The sequence below is a fragment of the Taudactylus pleione genome, unplaced genomic scaffold (genome assembly GCF_031769625.1).
Source record: "Taudactylus pleione unplaced genomic scaffold, aTauple2 ptg000109l, whole genome shotgun sequence".
NCBI lineage: Eukaryota > Metazoa > Chordata > Amphibia > Anura > Myobatrachidae > Taudactylus > Taudactylus pleione.
In genome coordinates, this window is record NW_028284511.1 from 14,862,520 (window position 1) to 14,885,281 (window position 22,762).

Here is a 22,762-nt window from a genome sequence, read left to right on the forward strand (position 1 = left end):
TTTCATCAACAGATTTCTCTGAATTCATGACACCCACTAAACAATTCAGCCACAACTGTAAGTGTCTTGATCTGCCACACTGTGTACCTTATTTTATATTTCAATGACTAAAAAGAGAGATGTTTGCTATGAGGAGGAATGAGTTTTTCACAGTTGTGCCTAGTTCAGACAAGATGAAGGATGATAATTAGGTAGTTGTTTTGGTTTCTTTTTTGGTGAGTTACATAGAATATGGGCTGCTGTTTATCAATATTTTTCAGACTCTAATTGACTTGATCTGTACTTGAAGACAAGGATGAAAGTTGAATCACTCACAATATTGCAAGTACCTTGCATAAAACTGGGTTTGTGTTTGTGAGTCGTTTGTGGGATCTTGCCTTTTTATTGATCTCCACAGTTACCTGCTAAAGCCAGGATGGACATCCTTCAAACTTCGAGGCCTCCCAAATGATTTCTTATTATAGTAAATAGTTCAATAAATTTTTGGACGCTGTTTTGGATTTTGATTCTGTGTGGAAGGACTGTTTGTTCTTGATATCCAACAGTGGAGCTCGAGGCAGAAGATATGCCAGGCCAAGTAATTTGGATGATATGGTAACTCTTTATATGAACTTCTATTTGATGAGTATTCCAAATATGGTATGTGTATGTTTTGGGATGGATTTGCCTTTATTTTCATCTACAGATTTTTTAGAACTCAAGATGCCCACTAAACATTTCAGCCACTCCTGTAAGTGTCTTGATCTGCCACAACATGTACCTTAATTTGTATTTCAATGACTAAAAAGAGAGATGTTTGCTATGAGGAGGAATGAGTTTTTCACAGTTGTGTCTAGTTCAGACAAGATGAAGGATGATAATTAGGTAGTTGTTTTGGTTTCTTTTTTGGTGAGTTACATAGAATATGGGCTGCTGTTTATCAATATTTTTCAGACTCTAATTGACTTGATCTGTACCTGAACACATGGATGAAGGTTGAATCACACACAATATTGCAAGTATCTTAAATAAAGTTTGGTAGATCAATTGTGTTTGTGAGGGGTTGGTGGGAACTTGCCTTCTTATTGATCTCCACAGATACCTGCTAATGCCAGGATGGACATCTTTCAAACTTCGAGGCCTCCCAACTAATTTCTTCTACTGGTAAATAGTTATATTCATTTTTGGAAGCTGTTATGGAATTTGTTTTCTGTGTGGAAGGACTGTTTGTTTTTGATGTCCAACAGTGGAGCTCGAGGCATAAGATATGCCAGGCCCAAATCATATGGATGATATGGTACCTCTTTATATAAACTTCTATAGATAATCTATGTGTTTTCCATTTCTATAACATGTTTGTACTATATGATAAGGATTGTAATTATGGTATGTGTATCTTTTGGGATGTATTGCCTTCATTTTCATCAACAGATTTCTCTGAATTCATGACACCCACTAAACAATTCAGCCACAACTGTAAGTGTCTTGATCTGCCACACTGTGTACCTTATTTTATATTTCAATGACTAAAAAGAGAGATGTTTGCTATGAGGAGGAATGAGTTTTTCACAGTTGTGCCTAGTTCAGACAAGATGAAGGATGATAATTAGGTAGTTGTTTTGGTTTATTTTTTGGTGAGTTACATAGAATATGGGCTGCTGTTTATCAATATTTTTCAGACTCTAATTGACTTGATCTGTACCTGAACACATGGATGAAGGTTGAACCTTACATTATTGCATTTATCTTGAATAAAACTGGTTAGATCAATTGTGTTTGTGACGGGTGGGTGGGAACTTGCCTTTTTATTGATCCCCACAGTTACCTGCTAAAGCCAGGATGGACATCCTTCAAACTTCGATTTTGATTTCTTTGTGGAAGGACTGTTTATGCTTGATATCCAACAGTGGAGCTTGAGGCAGAAGATGAAAACATGGATGAAGGTTGAATCACACACAATATTGCAAGTATCTTAAATAAAGTTTGGTAGATCAATTGTGTTTGTGAGGGTTTGGTGGGAACTTGCCTTCTTCTTGCTCTCCACAGGTACCTGCTAATGTCAGGATGGACATCTTTCAAACTTCGAGGCCTCTCAACTAATTTCTTCTTTTGGTAAATAGTTACATTTATTTTTGGAAGCTGTAATGAAATTTGATTTCTGTGTCGAAGGACTGTTTGTTCTTGATATCCAACAGTGGAGCTCGAGGCAGAAGACATGCCAGGCCAAGTAGTTTGGATGATTATAAGAACTTCTATTGAATATCTCTGTGTTTTTCCTTTCTGTAACATGTTTGTTCTATTTGATTAGTATTCTCAATATTGTATGTGTATGTTTTGAGATGGATTTGCCTTGTTTTTCATCAACAGATTTCTTGTAACATGTTTGTTTTACATGATGAGAAATCTAAATATTATACAGTATGTGTATGTTTTGGGATGGATTTGCCTTGTTGTTCATCAACAGATGTCTTAGAATTCAAGATGCCCACTAAACATCTCAGCCACTACTGTAAGTGTCTTGATCTGCCTTAATGTGTACCTTAATTTCTATTTTAATGGCTAAAGAGAGAGATGATTGCTATGAGGAGGAATGAGTTTTTCACAGTTGTGCCTAGTTCAGACAAGATGAGGGAAGATATTTAGGTAGCTGTTTTGGTTTCCAGCTTTGGTGAGTTGCATAGGATATGGGCTGCTTCTTTATCAATATTTTTCAGACTCTTAATTAACTAGATCTGTACTTGAAGAAAAGGGTGAAGTTTCAATCACTCACATTTGTCACAATCCTGGCTAGTTTTTACCTTTTGTGACCTACCTCTGCCAGCTGCTCCATGGATCTGTGTTTGTAATTCTCCTGGGACATCTGCTCTGGCTGAATCATGCTGGCTGTTACATCTCTGTGTGTGCAGAGCTCTCACCTCCCCACACTGATTAAACACCTGGACCCTGCTCTGTCTGTGAGCATTGCTAGTCTTAATTGGAATCACAGGTGTGGTCCTGATTCTCAAGGGCTGCAGAGATGAATACTCCCTCTGCATGCTGTGCCTTGCTCCACTCTGAATGTCACTGCCAGACCACCTGTCTGTATCCACCAATCGCTGCCTTACTCTAGGTATATAGATCCTCCTCTAATAGCACTCAATGCTTGAACATCTTGTTATGTTCCGTGGTGTACTGCTTGTGCTATAGCTGTACCTCTGTGTGCCAGTATGTCCCAGGCTCCTGCTGGTTCCTAGACCAGTGCTATCCGTAAGCCTGCTGCGTTCAGCTATCCACGCTACCAGACTCTCACCTACGGCTCCCAGGCCGCTCCTAGTAGCTTCCACGCTACCATCTCTCACCCACGGTTCCCAGGCCGCACCAAGTAGCTTCCACGCTACCATCTCTCACCCACGGCTCCCAGGCAGCACCAAGTAGCTTCCACGCTACCAGCGTCTACCCACGTAGCCACCCAGCTACCAGCGTCTACCCACGGCTATCCAGCCGCTCCCCGAAGCCATCCAGCTACCAGCGTCTACCCATGGCTATCCAGCCGCTCCACGTAGCCACTCAGCTACCAGCGTCTACCCACGGCTATCCAGCCGCTCCACGTAGCCACCCAGCTACCAGCGTCTACCCATGGCTATCCAGCCGCTTCACGTAGATACCCAGCTACCAGCATCTACCCACGGCTATCCAGCCGCTCCACGTAGCTACCCAGCTTCCAGCATCTACCCACGGCTATCCAGCTGCTCCACGTAGCCACCCAGCTACCAACGTCTACCCACGGCTATCCAGCCACTCCAGGTAGCTACCCAGCTACCAGCATCTACCCACGGCTATCCAGCCGCTCCACGTAGCCACCCAGCTACCAGTGTCTACCCAAGGCTAACCAGCTGCTCCACGAAGCCACCCGGCTACCAGCGTCTACCCACGGCTACCCAGCCGCTCCAAGTAGCTACCCAGCTACCAGCATCTACCCACAGCTATCCAGCCACTCCACGTAGCCACCCAGCTACCAGCGTCTACCCACGGCTAACCAGCCGCTCCACGTAGCAATCCAGATACCAGCCTTCCTGCCGGTCCCAGTCCGGTTCCTCCAAGTCCACTAAGCTCACGGCTCATTAGCTGCACCAAGTAGCTTCCGTGCTACCATCCATCTGCAGGCTCATCTACTGGTACCCCGACCAGCTCAGTCAGCCTACCTGCCGGTCCCAGTCCGGTCCCTCCAAGTTCCTTCTGGTCTCATTCCAACGTCTCCAGTTTCCAGTTCCAGTCACTCATCACCAAAGGCAGTTCTCACTGCTACCCACTTCTTATAATAAAGAGCTATTTATGTTTACCATGGTTCCAGTCCAGCCGGCCTCCAGTGATTCCAGCTCATCACCTGATACAGGTAACTCATAAGCACCAACTGTGACAACAATATTGCAAGTACCTTAAATAAAGTTTGGTAGATTAATTGTGTTTGTGCGGGGTTGGTGTGAACCTGCCTTCTTATTGATCTCCACAGTTACCTGCTAATGCCAGGATGGACAGCTTTCAAACTTCGAGGCCTCCCAACTAATTTCTTCTTCTGGTAAATAGTTCACTTCATTTCTGGAAGCTGCTTCGGAATTTGGTTTCTGTTTGGAAGTGCTGTTTGTTCTTGATATCCAACAGTGGAGCTCGAGGCAGAAGATATGCCAGGCCCAAGTCATATGGATGTTATGGTACCTCTTTGTATGAACTTCTATGGAATATCTATCTATGTGTTTTCCCTTTCTATAACTTTTTTTTTCTATATGATGAGGATTTTCAATTTTGTTTGTGTATGTTTTGGGATATATTTGCCTTGTTTTTCATCAACAGATTTCTTGTAACATGTTTGTTCTACATATAGAAAAATATATAGATTTTAACCAGGCACTACCAAATTGTCAGCATAGAAAAAACCTCTAACCAAATCAGCTTAACTTGAAATAATATACCATATCAGGAAACAGATGTAATAACTTTTTGCAACAGTTTTGTCCAGCGAATACCTCTGGTTAGACCAAAAGGTGCTTGACAACGAGAGGCAGAAAAAAACTGAAATGTAACATGTGTTAAATTAAGAAATTAATGGAATGAATAGGATTCTGCTCACATTTATGCTTACATAAAAAATGTGATGATCCTCATATAAAGGTATCTTTAATTTGTCTACAAATGACCATATAACCTCCTATGTGATATACCATGCAAATAATATACATATGGATGCTCACACAGTGTCTTACATAGAGGTGAATATGCGTACTCCTATAACGGTTTCTTTATGGCCTTTACGATTTATACTCAGTCACAGGAAAGCCATGTAAACAAACACATGAAAACTTCTCATGGTGCAGTTTTTCCAAATAACGGTTTTATTAAATTGAAAAGCAGAAAAAAAGAGAGATTTACTTCATACCAGATAGTGAAAATGACAATCAACATAACTATATGCAGCTATAGAACCCGAGTACTTCCAAAGCTGAAGAGGTTCTGGTTCGACTGGTAACCGATGTAATTAGATGTAGTATTTCCTTGTCACTCCTCCGACATGTTTCAACACAATATGTGTGTCTTTTTCAAGATACCTTTATATGAGGATCATCACATTTTTTATGTAAGCATAAATGTGAGCAGAATTATTTTTTCTTGCATGAGAACAACAGGAGTAGAAATACAGTGGTTCATTCGTATTAAAAGAACACTGGTGTTATAATACAGTCTTTTGGGATTGTCATTCCACTAATTACTTAATTTTAACACATTACATTTCTGTTTTTTTCTGCCTCTCGTTCCCGAGCATCTTTTGATATGCTTGTGGAAGATATGCTTGTGGAAGAAAACTTCAGAAATATGAAAGAATAGAATATTCACTGGACAAAATTAGCGCAAAGAGTTATTACCTCTGTGTTTCTTGATATGTTTGTTCTACATGATGAGGATTTAAAATATTGTAGGTGTATGTTTTAGGTTTGGAGTTGCCTTGTTTTTCATCAGCAGATTTCTCAGAATTCATGATGCCCACTAAACATCTCAGCCACTAATGTAAGTGTGTCGTGATCAGCCTCAACGTGTACCTTAATTTCTATTTCAATGGCTAAAGCAGGGCTTCCCAACCACGGTCCTCAAGGCACACTAACGGTCCATGTTTTAAGGACAGCCACATTTGAGCACAGATGACTCAATTAGTATTTCAGTTATTTTGATTTAACAACTTGTGCTGAAACATGGATATCACTAAAACCAGGACTGTTAAGGCCCCCATACATCAGCAACTGATTGCAGCAATCGTGCAATTTGCAATCAATTGTGTATAAACATCTTTCCCTTTTTCAATCGATTGCAGAGATGCCACAATCGATTGAAAAAGGGAAAGATTTTTATACACAATCGATTGCAAATTGCACGATTGCTGAAATCAATTGCTGACGTATGGGGGCTTTAAGTGTGCCTTGAGGACCGTGTTTGGGAATCACTGGGCTACAGGGAGATGATTGAAATTGAAGGAATATTGAGATATGAGGTTGAACTGAGGATGTATTAGGTATTGAACTAGTAGAATGCAAAACAGTTTTTTCCTTGCCACAAATATTCGTTTACATTTTTACATTTTGCTGGATTTTATGTAATTTATATGACTGTGAGTATCTTGCACTACAATTTCGCTGACACATTGTAATATGGATGTGACAATAAATTTGATTGATAAAAAGCCCTCTCTGTATGAATATTTCACAGGTGTACCTAATTTAGACAAGACTAAGGAAGATCATTATGTCACTGTTTTGGTGAGTTGCATAGAATATAGGCTGCTTTTTATCAATATTTTTCAGACTGAATGGCTTGTTCTGTGCTAGAAAACATTGATAAATGTTTAATTACATAATATTGCAAGTACCTTTACCAAAACTGGGTAGATCAGTTGTGATGGGTTACTTGGAAACTGGTTGTCTTATTGTTCTCAACAGTTACCTGCTAATACTAAGGTGTACATCTCATTTAAAGTTCAAGGCTTACAACTGATTTCATCTGTTAAATTGATTAATTTATTTTTGGAAGCTTTTATGGAATTTGTTTTGTGTGAAAGGACTTTCCTAGTGCGAAAATCCAACAGTTACACTCAAGCCTCAGATGATAATATAATCAGTTTGTTACATATGGTGAAGAGTATTTGCTCCTCTGCTTAATCTTTTGTGGCCCTATGAGATCTCAATCTAGTACTTAATTCTCTAATAAATACATAATCTGAGCCAAAACAAGAAGTCTCTCTGAGTGACTGAAGGTAGTGTTCCTGGTGGTAATTTCTTCTGCCAGAAGGATTGGAAAGTTACATGCACTAAGGTACATGGAAAGCTTTATAGATATTTTTAGGACAGCAATACTCTAGAATCCTTCAAAAATAGACTCAAGACATATCTTCACCCAAGCATTTCACTAATGTCCCTTGTTTAAGCTTATTTTGTATTTTGTGCTGTAAAGGCAAATGTACAGCACTTTGTGTCCTTTAGGAGAAAAGCGCTATATAAATAAAATTATTATTATTATTATTGTTAATACACAATAGTAGTTGCTCATATCAGGTTAATGGTTTTTTACAGGTACTTGTAAAGGGAGTGGTTTACTCTGGACTACAGAATGAAAGAAAAAAAAAAGTTTACCTCCAGCACACTGCAAAAAAAAACAGCAGAAAGGCTTGAATAGTACATGATGATAGAAATCCAGATGTCTTTGTTGCATATATTTGCAAATGTATGGTTAAGCGCCGGGCCGCGTCAAGGCTCCTCAATACCGGCTTCCCTAATGCTACATAGTAATAGCACCCACTCTGGGTCATAATTGCATATTGGGCCTGATTCAGAGCCGCTCGTAAGCGGCCGCTCGTTCGCTCCGAGCGATGTTTGCCCAACTGCGCATGCGTACGGATCGTTATACGCATGCGCGAACCAGTCAGTGCGGCCGAAATTCATGTGCTCGCAAAATAGCGAATGCCTGATAATTTGAGTGACAGAAAGAGGCGTATGTGGGTGGTTACAGGGGAAGGTGCTTGAAAATGGGGAGTGGAGATCCGATCACAGGCGTGCTTAAAGGTCAAAATGGGCGTTTTATGGGTGTGCATAATTAAATCAGCAGCGTCATTGTGCACGTCACTGGGTTATTTTTAGGGGTGTGCACCGGCCACTTTTCGTGTTTTGTGTTTTGGTTTTGGATCTGGATCTTTCTTCGTGTTTTGGATCTGGATTGGTTTTGCCAAAACCACCCTTCCGTGTTTTGGGTTCTGGGTTTTGTGTTTTGGATCTGTATTTTTTTGAAAAAAAGCATAAAAACAGCTAAAATCACAGAATTTGTAGGTTTTTCTGCTCCTATGCTATTATTAACCTCAATAACCTTAATTTCCACTCATTTCCAGTCTATTCTGAATACCTCACACCTCACAATAGTGTTTTTATGTCCAAAAGGTTGCACCGAGGTAGCTGGATGACTATGCTAAGCGACACGAGTGGGCGGCACAAACACGTGACCCATCTAGGCGTGAAACTGCAGTGGCAGACAGGATGGCATTGAAAAACTAGGCCCCAAACTGTACATAATGCAAAGAAAAAAAAGAGGTGCAAGATGGAATTGTCCTTGGGCCCTCCCACCCACCCTTATGTTGTATAAACAGGACATGCACACTTTAACAAACCAATCATTTCAGCGCCAGGGTCTGCCACACAACTGTGGCTGAAATGATTGGTTCGTTTGGGCCCCCACAAAACAAGCTGGCAATTAATCTGTCCCTGCACAAACTGGCTCTACGGAGGCAAGAAGTCGTCCTCATCCTCCTCATCCACAGATTCCTCACCCTCTTCAGTGTTATGTACATCCTCATCCTCACAGAGTATTAATTCGTCCCTGCTGGAACCACAGGTCCCTCTGTACGTTCTGGAGGCTGGTCTCCCTGGAAGAGTTGATCATTCATTTTATGAACATCATCTTCTCCACATTTTGTGGAAGCAACCTCCTACGCCTTTCGCTAACAAGGTTCCCGGCTGCACTAAACACTCTTTCGGAGTACACACTGGAGGGGGGGCAACTCAGGTAAAATAGAGCCAGTTTGTACAGGGACCTCCAAATTGCTTCTTTTTCCTGCCAGTACAGGTACGGACTGTCTGACATGCCTACTTGGATGCTGTCACCGATGTAATCCTTTAACAGACAGACGCACGCTTGTCGCTGCTGCTTTGAGGATTCAAGTGCGGCTACAGCCCACACAATTCACAAAGACAGAAAAAAAAAAAGAATATTTTTATTGTTTGTGGAGCACACTTTGAGGGTTACACCACCCTCTAACAGACAGACGCACGCTTGTCGCTGCTGCTTTGAGGATGCAAGTGCGGCTACAGCCCACACAATTCACAAAGACAGAAAAAAGAAGAAGAATATTTTTATTCTTTGTGTAGCACACTTTGAGGGTGTCACCACCCTTTAACAGACAGACGCACGCTTGTCGCTGCTGCTTTAAGGATGCAGGTGCGGCTACAGCCCACACAATTCACAAAGACAGAAAAAAGAAGAATATTTTTATTGTTTGTGTAGCACACTTTGAGGGTGTCACCACCCTTTAACAGACAGACGCACGCTTGTCGCTGCTGCTTTGAGGATGCAAGTGCGGCTACAGCCCACACAACTCACAAAGACAGAAAAAAAAAGAACAATATTTTAATTGTTTGTGTAGCACACTTTGAGGGTGTCACCACCCTTTAACAGACAGACGCACGCTTGTCGCTGCTGCTTTGAGGATGCAGGTGGAATCTAGACGGGATTTGGAACCGAGGACACACTACCTCCATCAATTGTCTAAATCCCACTGCACTAATGTCGGATACCGGACGCACGTCTAACACCAACATAGCAGTCAAGGCCTCAGTTATACGTTTTGCTTCAGGATGACTGCTGTCGTACTTCATCCTCATCGCTAGGGACTGTTGGAGGGTCAATTGTTTAGTAAAAGTAGTGATGTTCCTACTTCCTCTCTGGGATGATGAACAACTCCCAGCAGCAGCAACAGCACTAGTAGGAAGTGGTTCTTGATCTTTCCCTATTTTATTTTTATCAGAGAAAGTTTGGTCCTCCATTTATGTTATATTGATATATATACGTGCGGCTAAAGCGCACACAAACACAGAAAATATTTTTTTATTTTTGCTGGAGAGTAGTGCACTTTGTGGGTTACACCACCCTTTAAGAAATGAGCCATCCGGCTCTTTACTTATGGGACACAGGCGCACGCTTGGCGCTGCTCCTTTGTTGATGCACGTGCAGCCACAGTGCACACAAGTCACAAACACAGAAAATATATATTTTTTGGGTTTGGAGTGTACTTTGGGGGTTACAGAACCCTTTAATGGTCAAGCCAGCCGGCCCTTTACTTATGACACAGGCGCACGCTTGGCACTACTTTGTTGATGCACGTGCGGCTACTGCGCACACAATTCACAAACACAGAAAATAATTTTTTTTTTGGTTTGGACTGGAGTGTACTTTGGGGGTTACAGCACCCTTTAACGGTCAAGCCAGCCGGCCCTTTACTTATGACACAGGCGCACTCTTGGCACTACTTTGTTGATGCACGTGCGGCTACTGCGCACACAATTCACAAACACAGAAAATAATTTTTTTTTGGTTTGGACTGGAGTGTACTTTGGGGGTTACAGCACCCTTTAACGGTCAAGCCAGCCGGCCCTTTACTTATAACACAGGCGCACGCTTGGCACTACTTTGTTGATGCACGTGCGGCTACTGCGCACACAATTCACAAACACAGAAAATAATTTTTTTTTGGTTTGGACTGGAGTGTACTTTCGGGGGTTACAGCACCCTTTAACGGTCAAGCCAGCCGGCCCTTTACTTATGACACAGGCGCACGCTTGGCACTACTTTGTTGATGCACGTGCGGCTACTGCGCACACAATTCACAAACACAGAAAATAATTTTTTTTTAGGTTTGGACTGGAGTGTACTTTCGGGGGTTACAGCACCCTTAACGGTCAAGCCAGCCGGCCCTTTACTTATGACACAGGCGCACGCTTGGCACTACTTTGTTGATGCACGTGCGGCTACTGCGCACACAATTCACAAACACAGAAAATAATTTTTTTTTTGGTTTGGACTGGAGTGTACTTTCGGGGGTTACAGCACCCTTAACGGTCAAGCCAGCCGGCCCTTTACTTATGACACAGGCGCACGCTTGGCACTACTTTGTTGATGCACGTGCGGCTACTGCGCACACAATTCACAAACACAGAAAATAATTTTTTTTTTGGTTTGGACTGGAGTGTACTTTCGGGAGTTACAGCACCCTTAACGGTCAAGCCAGCCGGCCCTTTACTTATGACACAGGCGCACGCTTGGCACTACTTTGTTGATGCACGTGCGGCTACTGCGCACACAATTCACAAACACAGAAAATAATTTTTTTTTGGTTTGGACTGGAGTGTACTTTCAGGGGTTACAGCACCCTTTAACGGTCAAGCCAGCCGGCCCTTTACTTATGACACAGGCGCACGCTTGGCACTACTTTGTTGATGCACGTGCGGCTACTGCGCACACAATTCACAAACACAGAAAATAATTTTTTTTTGGTTTGGACTGGAGTGTACTTTCGGGGGTTACAGCACCCTTTAACGGTCAAGCCAGCCGGCCCTTTACTTATGACACAGGGGCACTCTTGGCACTACTTTGTTGATGCACGTGCGGCTACTGCGCACACAATTCACAAACACAGAAAATAATTTTTTTTTAGGTTTGGACTGGAGTGTACTTTCGGGGGTTACAGCACCCTTAACGGTCAAGCCAGCCGGCCCTTTACTTATGACACAGGCGCACGCTTGGCACTACTTTGTTGATGCACGTGCGGCTACTGCGCACACAATTCACAACCACAGAAAATAATTTTTTTTTGGTTTGGACTGGAGTGTACTTTCGGGGGTTACAGCACCCTTTAACGGTCAAGCCAGCCGGCCCTTTACTTATGACACAGGCGCACGCTTGGCACTACTTTGTTGATGCACGTGCGGCTACTGCGCACACAATTCACAAACACAGAAAATAATTTTTTTTTAGGTTTGGACTGGAGTGTACTTTCGGGGGTTACAGCACCCTTAACGGTCAAGCCAGCCGGCCCTTTACTTATGACACAGGCGCACGCTTGGCACTACTTTGTTGATGCACGTGCGGCTACTGCGCACACAATTCACAAACACAGAAAATAATTTTTTTTTTGGTTTGGACTGGAGTGTACTTTCGGGGGTTACAGCACCCTTAACGGTCAAGCCAGCCGGCCCTTTACTTATGACACAGGCGCACGCTTGGCACTACTTTGTTGATGCACGTGCGGCTACTGCGCACACAATTCACAAACACAGAAAATATATTATTTTTTTAGCACTTGGGGGGAGCACCCCTGATGGACAGAGCACCCCCTGGACAACACTACAGCACCCCTTTAGGACTGGGACACTGCACAGGACTTTGGAACTGACTGCACAACACAGTCCAGCCAGCCCCTATGGACTTTGAAGTAGTGGACACAGCCCCTATTAACAACAGCAGCACAGCACAACACAGCCAGCCCCTATGGACTTTGAAGTAGTGGACAACAGCAGCACTACACTACACTACACTACACAGCACTAACTCCCACCCTCCCTCTTCACTGTCCACAGCCGAGTGAGAAAATGGCGCCGACGCGGGTACCTTATATAGGATCCAAAACCCGCGAGACTCGGAAGGCGGGATGATGACGTTTTGCCTCGATGTCAGATCCGAGTCAGGCGGGAAAAGTCGAGCCTGACTCGGATCGGACTCGGATCGGGGGGGCTCGGGGGGGTTCGGATTTCAGAAATCCGAACCCGCTCACCCCTAGTTATTTTATAGCCAGAACTGCTCGCAAAATTGTGGTAGCAAAAACCAACCACAAGAATAGCGAGCAGCTCATATCCTGGTCGATGTATTCGATTAATCTAATAAATAGCGGACATGACGTAGGATGCGAGCACCAGGGGGCGTAGTTTCCCAAAAAACGACCGCAAGTTTTGTTCGCTCGTTCAGACCTAGAGGCGTGAACAGACCGCAAAGAGCGAACGGTTCATTTGAATAGCCACCCCTTTTTTTTGAACGAACGACCGCAAATAGCGACCAGCTCTGAATCAGGCCCTTTGTGCCATATGATAACAGCACATACGTAAATATATTTCAGTTAAGAGCCAACTCACCTAGGTGGTACCACAAAAGCTTCCAAATAGCACTACAGGAACCAGCACACCCTCCCAATGCTGGTCCCACCCATGCCTCTCAGAAGATATATTTAGGATAAAGGGCTATATTTACAAAGTGGTGGCTTTTGTAAGCTACCGCTCTCAGCATGTTGGAGCTGTAAATGTAAAGCTGCACAAACATTCAGTGTAAAGCATGCCATGATCTATACTGAATGTTGGTGCCGTTTTAAATATTCAGCCCAAACTCACTGAGCAGAGCCGGCCCTAACCAATTTGGTGCCCTAGGCAAGATTTTGGCTGGTGCCCCTAGCAGATAATCCCACCACACTATACACTCTACAGACACTCTCCCACACCTCTACAAAACATGATACTCAGTTTTCACTTACCTCTTAGGTGTTCATTTACTTTTCTTTTTTTCTCTTCTTTCTTTCTTTAGGAGTCTGGCAGAGGACATAAAATTGTGATTCATTTGCCCCCATTTTGACATTTATTACATCTCCCTCTCTCTCTCTCTCTCTATATATATAGATAGATAGATAGATATGGCTACATGTACACACACATATATATATCACACACTGATCCAGTTGCTGCCCACCTCACAGCACCACATACTACCCCTTCACTGCCCGCCTCACAGAACAGCACCTCTCTCAACACAGCAGCCCTGGCCTCATCCAGTACCCCTTTCCCAGCACAGCACCCCACCCACTGGCCTCATCCAGCACCCCACATCCAGAACAGCACCCCTGGCCTCATTATGTACCCCTTATCAAGCAGTCAGAACCCCTCATTGAGCACGGTCAGTAGTTACTGTCCAAAGTCATTCACTACTATCCACATGGGCATAAAAGGGGAATATAAACCTGTGGCGAGCAAAGCGAGCCATTGTGCCCGAAGCATGGCGAGTGAAACGAGCCTGCAAGTGGACAAATTTCTTCCTTTTGTGGACTGTATGGGCATGGAACTTCCACCCTCACTGCATGTCACTTCCAGGAACAAATATTGAAGGGGATCTATACACTATCCATTCAGCACAGCACCCCTTTCCCTGCACAGCACCCATCAGTCATCCAGCATAGTCAGCATCCCTGGCCTCTATGCATCCCAGCACAGTCAGCGCCTCTCAGTCATCCAGCAGCACCCCTCTACCAGCTGAGAGCTCAGCTGACTTACTTAGGGCCCCATTATCAATGATGCATAACCCCTTTAGTGCTCGCTAAAAGGGTTATGTCATTCTTTCTGTATTTAACAAACAGCGGTAATCTTATTACTGCTGTTTGTCACAGCATCATTACCGGCAATGGGGATACAGCACTGCCTTTCCGGCTTTAGCGAAGCCTTCCAGGAACTACCGGGTCCCCTCTGGGTTAAGTTGCATGCACATGCACTGAAGGATCGTAGCGCATGTGCATTACACAGAAGCCCATTTCTGGCAACTTTAGGCTGCCAGCAGCTGAGCGGAGGATGTGGCCGACATGGAGGACTTTGTTGCAACTAGCCAGAGGGGCATTTTCGTTTGTGTCACTGCCACTCTAAATAAAAAAATGCTTATGGTGTTTAGTTTTGTTAATAAATGGGGCCCTTATGCCGGCTACGCACTAGATGTTATGTCGTCTGATCTGGCGGACAGTGAGCGGCAAATATATGATAGAGAGCATCGCAGAGAGTTGCAATGAGTGCCATATAATGCAGAGAGCACCACAGTGAGCACCATATAATGCAAAGGCGCCATATAATGCAGAGAATGTCACAGTGAGCGGCATATAATGCAGAGAGACTTGCAGTGAGAGCCATATAACAAAGAACATCACTGACCCTCATATAACTTATAGCACAGATAATATGAACAAACCCCTCACATACACATAGAATTAATACACCCCCTACCACACACACACACACACACTACATTAATACACCACCCCACCACAGACAGTAAAACACACTCCAGCCCCCCCTCACCCAGAAAAATAAAACAATACACCCCTCCCCATTGCATATAGATACCACCCCCTAGATGACACTGGCACTTACCTGTCCTGGAAGAGGATGTGTGGTCCCTGCTTGGGGCTGGGCTCCATGGCACATGATGAAAGAAGAGGAGAGGCTGTGACACAGTGACAGAGAGGGCTAGACTGGAAAGGAAGGGGTGAGGACCCGGGGTTAGGGGGCGTAGGCTCAGGCAGGGAAATCAGAGTGCATGTAGAATAGACGGAGAGGAGGGGGCCTGGACCAGAGGGGAGTCTAGTGACAGCTTGGTCATGTACAGTGAGGATAAGAAGCCCCCCCCCTCATCCTGCTTCCTCGGTACGGCCAGCCGCAGGCAGCGCAGAGAGAGTACTGTAATAATGAGTCAGTTTAACTCATTATTAGTACTGCTGGCTGTGGGCCCTGCTGCCAAGCGGTGGAATGCCCCTAAGGCATTGCAAATGCCCTAGGCATTTGCCTGTTATGCCTAGGGCCGGCTCTGCCACTGAGAAGTGGCAACTTACAAAAGCCACCACTTTGTAAATATAACCCAAAGTGTTTCTAAGAACCAATCTAACTTTCTTGACAAACTATTTTATCCATATTTTATATTAACCAGTAGATTGTTTTAACATGTTTTACCCACAGCCGGTGGATGGGAAAGAGAAGAAACTGAATTTAGTGAGAGCAATTCATGTATTTCATACAGGGATACAGAACAGTTATTAGAGATTCCAACAAAACCCTGGAACAGTCATGTCCCTTCCAAAGAAGCCATTTCCAGATGGGTTACAGGAGTTATTCATACAGTCATGTAAGAAGGTGGGTGCATAAGGTGACAGAAATATGTAATTACAGCTCATTCAACCTAAGTGGTGGCAAGTTCTTGGGCAAATAGTGCCCTGGCCTTAGTGACAGATGTTTGCAAGGCAGCAGATGAATATCTATCACATACCTTCTGTGGTCATTATCATTTGGATCTTTTATTCCACAGGTTCTCAAACTCGGCCCCCAGGACCCCAAGCATGTTTTCCAGATCCCTCACAGAATCACAAGTGAAATCATTAGCTCCACCTGTGGATCTTTCTATGTGACCTGGAAAACGTGAACTGTTTGGGGTCCTGAGGACTGAGTTTGAGAACCACTGTTTTATCCTATACTGACTCTCAGTTTGGGATACACATTCTCCACATAGCCATTTAGTTGTTTGATTATGAAGCATACTGTAAGTGATTTTGTTTTTTCTTTGTGGCACATTTTAATGCATTGCTTGGGTACATTCCATGGAATATTGTGGGGAAAAACAGCAAAAATAGTTACCAATAATTCCTCTTTCTCCTATATACTGTTTTCCCAACCACGTTGTTCAGACGTTATATATATTTCAGAGGCAGGCTGGGAAGTAAAAAAAAAAAGACACAGGGAAAGAGGTTGAGCCACATTATTTACCATCCAACTGCGGTTTTTCTTTTCTATCTAGCTGTCTCTACCTAACTTAGAAGATAAGCTACCCATTGTAAGTAGAGATGTGCGGGTTCGGTTTTAATCGGTTCATTAGCGCAAGTTTGGATTAATTTGGATTTATCTTATTGGCTATCAGACTCTCGCGTGTTTTAGATAGCCAATAGGATAAATCCGAACTAATCTGGTTGAAAAGAACTCGCACATCTCTAATTATCAGGGCAGTCATGGAGTTTTTTTTTTTAAGAAACAGACTTATTTGTAACTACATAGACTTATTTGTTTACTATCATAAGATGTTTATAGGTTTTATTGTCCTGTAATTGGGCCAATTATATCTGTACAAAAAAAAACCCAGGCACATATCTGCCTCTCTCTACATGTATGTTATATTACCACTCCCTCTCTATTTTTGTACCTCTCTTTCTCCCTCCCTCCTCCTTTTGTATTCAGTTTTACAAAACAAGACATGAGTTCTTTTTTCCTCTTAACAGGTGTTCCTTGCACTACTGGATTTGTCACCACTTGAGTGAATTACCCCCCCGCCCCCCCCCTGCAGAACTAAGCATGCACAGATAACGATTGACTACATCACTATGTTGGGGAGTGTGAATAGTCCTATATTATTGTACACAGGGCTGCCTACAGCTCTACCGGGCCCACGTACAGGGAGGAGGTGTGGCCAATCTGGGAAGGTGTGGCCAGATGCCATCCTTCCAAAAATAAAAAAGTAACATGTTCGCACAGGGGGGTGCCAGTGTCCTGGGGTGCGCGGTGAAATCGCCCCCCTCACATATATTGAGAGATCTGACTGCTACTGCAGCAGCCTCTCTCCCTAGCCCAGCACAGTGTGACAGCAGCGTGTGTGCTGGGCTGGGGAGAGAGGCAGCTACAGCAGCAGTCAGATCTCTCTCCCTGCCCGAACAAAGTAGTAGCGTCGGGGTTAGGCTACAGGAACCGGTCCCCGGCCAGGCCCCACCAAACTTGCCCGCCCCCCATTCCGCACCCCTGATTGTACAATATAAAATGAGTGCCTTTAGTATTAGTGGATTAAACTGTTTTGAACAGTGGGCTTGATTCAGAGCCGGACGCTATTTGCGAACGGTCGTTCAGAAAAAGGGTCCGGCTATTAAAATTGAGCGCTTGCTCTTTGCGGTCTGTTGACGCCTCTATGTCTGAGCGAGCGAACAAAACATATGCTCGCTATTTTGTAAAGACGCCCCCTGGCCGTTCGCATCATACGTCATCTCCGCTATTTATTAGATTAATCGAGTACATCAAAAGGCGTCTGAACTGCTCGCAGTGCTTGTGGTAGGTTTTACTTTTACTTCCCGCAATCACTGCGAGCAGTTCAGGCTAAAAGACAACCAAGTGACGTGGTTGATGACGCTGCTTTGTTAATTATGCACACCCATTAAACGCCCGTTTTGACCGTTTGGCACGCCTGCGTTCGGATCACTCCCCGTTTTCAAGCACCTTCCCCTGTTACCACCCACAAATGCCTCATTCTGTCACTCAAATTAGCAGGCCCTCGCTGTTTTGCGAGTGCACGATTTCCGACCGCAATGACTGGTTGGCCCATACGCATGCGCAGATGTGCGAACACGGAGCGAGCGAGCGGCCGCTTACGAGCGGCTCTGAATCAGGTGATAAATAGTAATTTTGGTGATGAAGGTTCAAATGTTGATTATAGGTCTTGTCTAAGTACATTTGTTGGTATTTTATGGGAAATTTACATATTAAAGTAAGCTAGAAAAATATTAAATAGAGAGGAAGATAAACAGACAAATGTCAATATTATTATTATTACCAGTTATTTATGTAGCGCACACATATTCCGCAGCGCTTTACAGAGAATATTTGGCCATAAACATCAATATTAACAAAACCATTAAGGAATCTAGCAATTGACCCTTATACCACTTTTGGTACTTTTTCCAAATTAAATGTTTGTCCTACAATATGATCCTGTGTTTGTAAATCAAAACCCACCTTAAATGGTTATTCATCATGACCTGACTTGATTAAATTACACACAATATGTCTGATTCTATAATTTCCCAGTAGTGTTGTCAGCGTTTAGGACCAAGGTTTTAAATATCAGATAAAATAATGCACAGAGGGCTTGATTCAGTAAGGATCACAACTGCGATTGCAATAGCGATTGCGCACGCAGTCTCACTGTGATCATATGCTAATTCATTGCAATCGCTATGCAGCCGCAGCACTACATACGGACGCCCACTTTACCTTACACACATCCATAATGTTTAGCAAGACTGCAAAACCATCGGTACAATCGAGTAAAAAAATATTTCATATATAAGTCATCATTTCATAGACAACAAAACATATAAATGAGTAATAATAAAAAAAAGTGGCTGAGGAAGACTTATTGCCTTGAAGAAGAGACTGGGACATCTCGAAACGCATCGACAGTATTCAATCAATGCCTTTACTTCAATTTACTTCACCCTGGTTGGACGAGTTACCTGTCTGGAGGTTTTGCCTGGGAGCCAATACAGAGTGTATCCGGGACACTGGCACGTCTGCGTTTCCCCGACCACCCCCCCCGTCACCACCTACAAACGGTACTTCCTGTCAATCACTCTGCGATGGGTCTGCATAGTCACTGTGATCGCAGTCCCGATCGCAGTGGCCGGTTTGCGCTCTCACACTGGGATGCATATGCATGTGCAGTACGCAACAATCGGCCGATTGCGTGCGTGTCAGCAGTTGCGATCCAAGCTGAATCAGGCCCAGATGACTTATTAGTACAAAGATGTGTGTATATATATATGTAGAAATGTATAACATTAATATTTCTTAATCATTGTATTTGAATATCTTTTAAAAATTAACTGTACAAGTGAAAATAAATAGTTAAAAATGTTTACATTTTATTTTTGTATTATTAGTTGCACTGTGGAAGACCATAGGAGAAGGAACCAGAGGAGGGTTTGGAGGAGAAAGGTGGATGTGGACCTCCCATGGTTCAGGAAGCTCCTCTTCCCTTGTGGATAGTGCACTTTCACAATCTGTGCACCTCCTGGAGGCATCTGAAAATAGTACAACTGAGACTAAAGACATTATGAAAGACAATAGTCTAAGACTACAAGCGATGGAGGGCCAACAGGAGAGCATAATAACAGCTATAGAGGGAATTGGCACATCAGTTCTGAATCAGCTGCTGGTCCCAGCAGCCCATGTAGTGACCACCCACCTGTCCCCAGTGGGACTGAAGGAGGAGAGGGCTCAATACCTGCCTCTGCTCCTGCATCCCCCAGTGCTCAGACAAAGGGCTCCATCTGGCATCAGCCCTGGGAGGAAAAGTTTGATAAAAAGGAAAATAATTCTTATTCTATTACAATTAGATAATTAAAATAACCCATTAAAATAAAAAGTTATTGTGTATATTCTTCATTTTTCATTAAATGTATGATTAACCTGCACTTACAACTAAAGTTATAGGTAAAGCACAGTAACTAAGATGCTCTTGAAAGTCCCCATGCTCTGTCAATGTCATCTGTTCCCAGGACAGCAACCTCTTACTCCAAAGGCACCCTACTTCTAATATCAATGTTATGAATAAGGGTAAATGTAATAATATTGCATACATGAGGACTCAACCAGACTTTTAGAGCCCCAAAAGTGTGTTCAATGACCAACCTGGCAGAAGCTTTTGTATTTAATTTTCTTGCCCTGTGTCTGGATGTAATATAGTAGTGAGGAGCCAAGGGTGCAAAGGGTATGTGCTGTCTCCTAAAAAATAACAGAAACATACTTTTGGGGAAAAAATACCCGTGTGTGTTTAATTGTAATTTTAACCACTTCACTGTGGGACTGCTAATGGGGCTCATCCTCGTATATACACCCACAATGAGGAGTACAAGCCCTACTCATACTCTGCAGTGGCGGTTATAACACCAGCAATTAAGATGGAAGGACCGCTGGTGCACACAGGTGTGCTGGCAGCACTGTTGTCAAAGGGAAAAAAAATGGTGATGGGATGGAGAATAGTTCCTCTATCTCCCCCATCATATATCACATAGAAAGATGGGAAGTCCCCGCTTTCAAACTTTATGCCCATATAAAAGTTAATGTCTGGTGAGCACACTGATCACTAGACATTAACCACTAGCTCTACAGAAAAATAATGTAGTGCTGGCATGGGGGAAGATCTTCCCAACCTGGCTACAAATATTTAAGGGGTATCCATTTTAGAAAAAGGAGGATCCCCTCTTTCAAATTTTGGGGCTCCTATTGTCTAGTGATCACTTTTTACCCCACACTATGGAAAACATAACTTTTCCTTATGTCGGGGTAACTCACTATGTATCCTATCATCCTATCACAGCTGCAACAGATCAAATGATGTGGTCTCCTTACCAGCTATTGTCTGCTGATCACCAGGCAATATCACCCAGTTTTCCATAGATGGGTGAAGGGAACATTGTGTCCTGTATTCCCCATACTGGCCTGCACACACATGGGGCACACTGCATTGAAAGAGGGGAGTCTCTTCTTTCAAACAATGTGCGCTTTTTGTAATTATTGTCTGATGATCGCAAGACAATAACTGGAAAAGTAGAGGGTGGGATCTAAAGCCCATCTTGTGTCAAATAAGAAAACGTTTACCCTCATTGTCTATTTTAAGAAATTGTAGGCATTGGTGGGCCACAATATTATTCCTACACATAGTAAGAGTTTAACTTGAGATGTAAAAAATTAAGAAAAAAAAAAAAAGGATAATAGTTTTCAAGTGCATGTTTTTTGGTGTAAACTTACATGTATAAGCCTCTAGTCGGCTATTTCTTCTTCAGGGTCATTAGGGATACCATGGGGGAAATGTGGTTGGAGTGATCCAGGCACCAAACAGTTAAGCTTTAAGCTCCCAGGATGCCTCAGGTCCTCCTCCACATATACCCCGCCCCTGTCCACAGGCATTCAGTTTTTTCATTTGGTGTGGCAGGATTCAGGTGCACCTTTATAACAGCGGGACTGCTCAGGCAGTCCCAAGCTTTTTATTTTGTTTTATTTTATTTATGTTTATTTCAGAGCAAGCAGCACTAGGCATCCTAAAGGGACGCCTGTGCTGCTGCAGCTCCACTTACTCCAGCCGCAACACCAGTAACAGGACTGGTGATTATGGTGGGCACCAGCAGAGTTTGGCTAGTGGCAATGCTGGGACCCGGGACTGCAGCCTGAAGCACAGGGATGCAGGTAAGGTGGTTCCTAGTGGGGAGCTACGTGGCAGTCCGTACCTCCGGTGGTTGGAGACCTGCCAGAGGTTGCTATAGTGGGGCGTCCACTACCCCACTAGACCACCGGGGCAAGTCAGTCTGGCAACTGAAACAGTGGCAGCAGCCATGTTATAAGGGGGGGTTAAAACAGCATAGGGGAGGTAGGCTCTCCCTGGCAGCCCCTCCCCCAACCCAGATGCCTATTGTCGCGGCCAGGGTATTTCAGCATGGCGCTAGGCTAGTGTTACCTGTGAGGTCATTGTGGCGCGGGCTGTCTGGTGGCGGAGCTGGTGTCTGGCGGGGGGCTTTGGCTGCGCGCGTTGTTGTGCGGGCCTGTTGTCACTCTGTGCTGGTAAGGCCTGGCGGCGTCTCCATTCCGTTCAGCATGGGCGCCACCATCTTGCCTTCTGGCCATGTGATGCGGGTGGCCAATCCTGGTGAGTCACATGTTCCCTCCGGCCAGTAACAGCACGGCATGGGGTATTTAGGAAGGGTCAGTGCCTTCCTTCTTTGCCAGTGCAACGTGTATCTCAGCCTAGCTGAGAGGGAGTTCTCTGTGCTTATCCTGTTCCTGTGAATTCGCTGTCTGCCAGTCTGCCTGTCAGCTCCTAGCTCCCACTGGACTACCCCGCTTCCTCCATCACCCTTGCCCATCCTTGAGTGCCTGAGCCTGCTGACATCCTGTGCTTCAGTTCACTACCTGCATACCTGGCTTGATTATTTTCAGTTCACTACCTGCATACCTGGCTTGATTATTTTCAGTTCACTACCTGCATACCTGGCTTGATTATTTTCAGTTTCACTACCTGCACACCTGGACAGCTTTAATTGTTTCTACTTGGACATTAACCCTCTTAC

General features: G+C 43.9%; 1 protein-coding gene across 13 annotated transcripts; it reads left to right on the forward strand.

Annotated features, from left to right (window-relative positions):
• The first annotated feature begins 1,000 nt into the window (after positions 1 to 1,000).
• LOC148525412 (uncharacterized) lies at positions 1,001 to 20,058 on the forward strand. 13 transcript variants are annotated; one of them, XR_015878283.1, is made up of 5 exons: positions 1,001 to 1,942; positions 2,026 to 6,015; positions 6,709 to 6,758; positions 15,849 to 16,022; positions 19,580 to 20,058. XR_015878283.1 is itself a non-coding variant. In XM_088471021.1 (4 exons), the coding sequence occupies exons 1-4, from the start codon at positions 4,638 to 4,640 to the stop codon at positions 19,683 to 19,685; spliced, it is 309 nt and encodes a 102-aa protein (XP_088327147.1). In that variant the 5' UTR covers positions 1,028 to 4,637; the 3' UTR covers positions 19,686 to 20,058. The 13 variants fall into 13 exon arrangements, 1 of the variants encoding a protein (XP_088327147.1); XR_015878284.1 differs by having other exon boundaries at positions 1,010 to 2,091; positions 4,469 to 6,015; XR_015878286.1 differs by having other exon boundaries at positions 1,025 to 4,667; positions 5,941 to 6,015.
• The last annotated feature ends 2,704 nt before the right edge of the window (positions 20,059 to 22,762 follow it).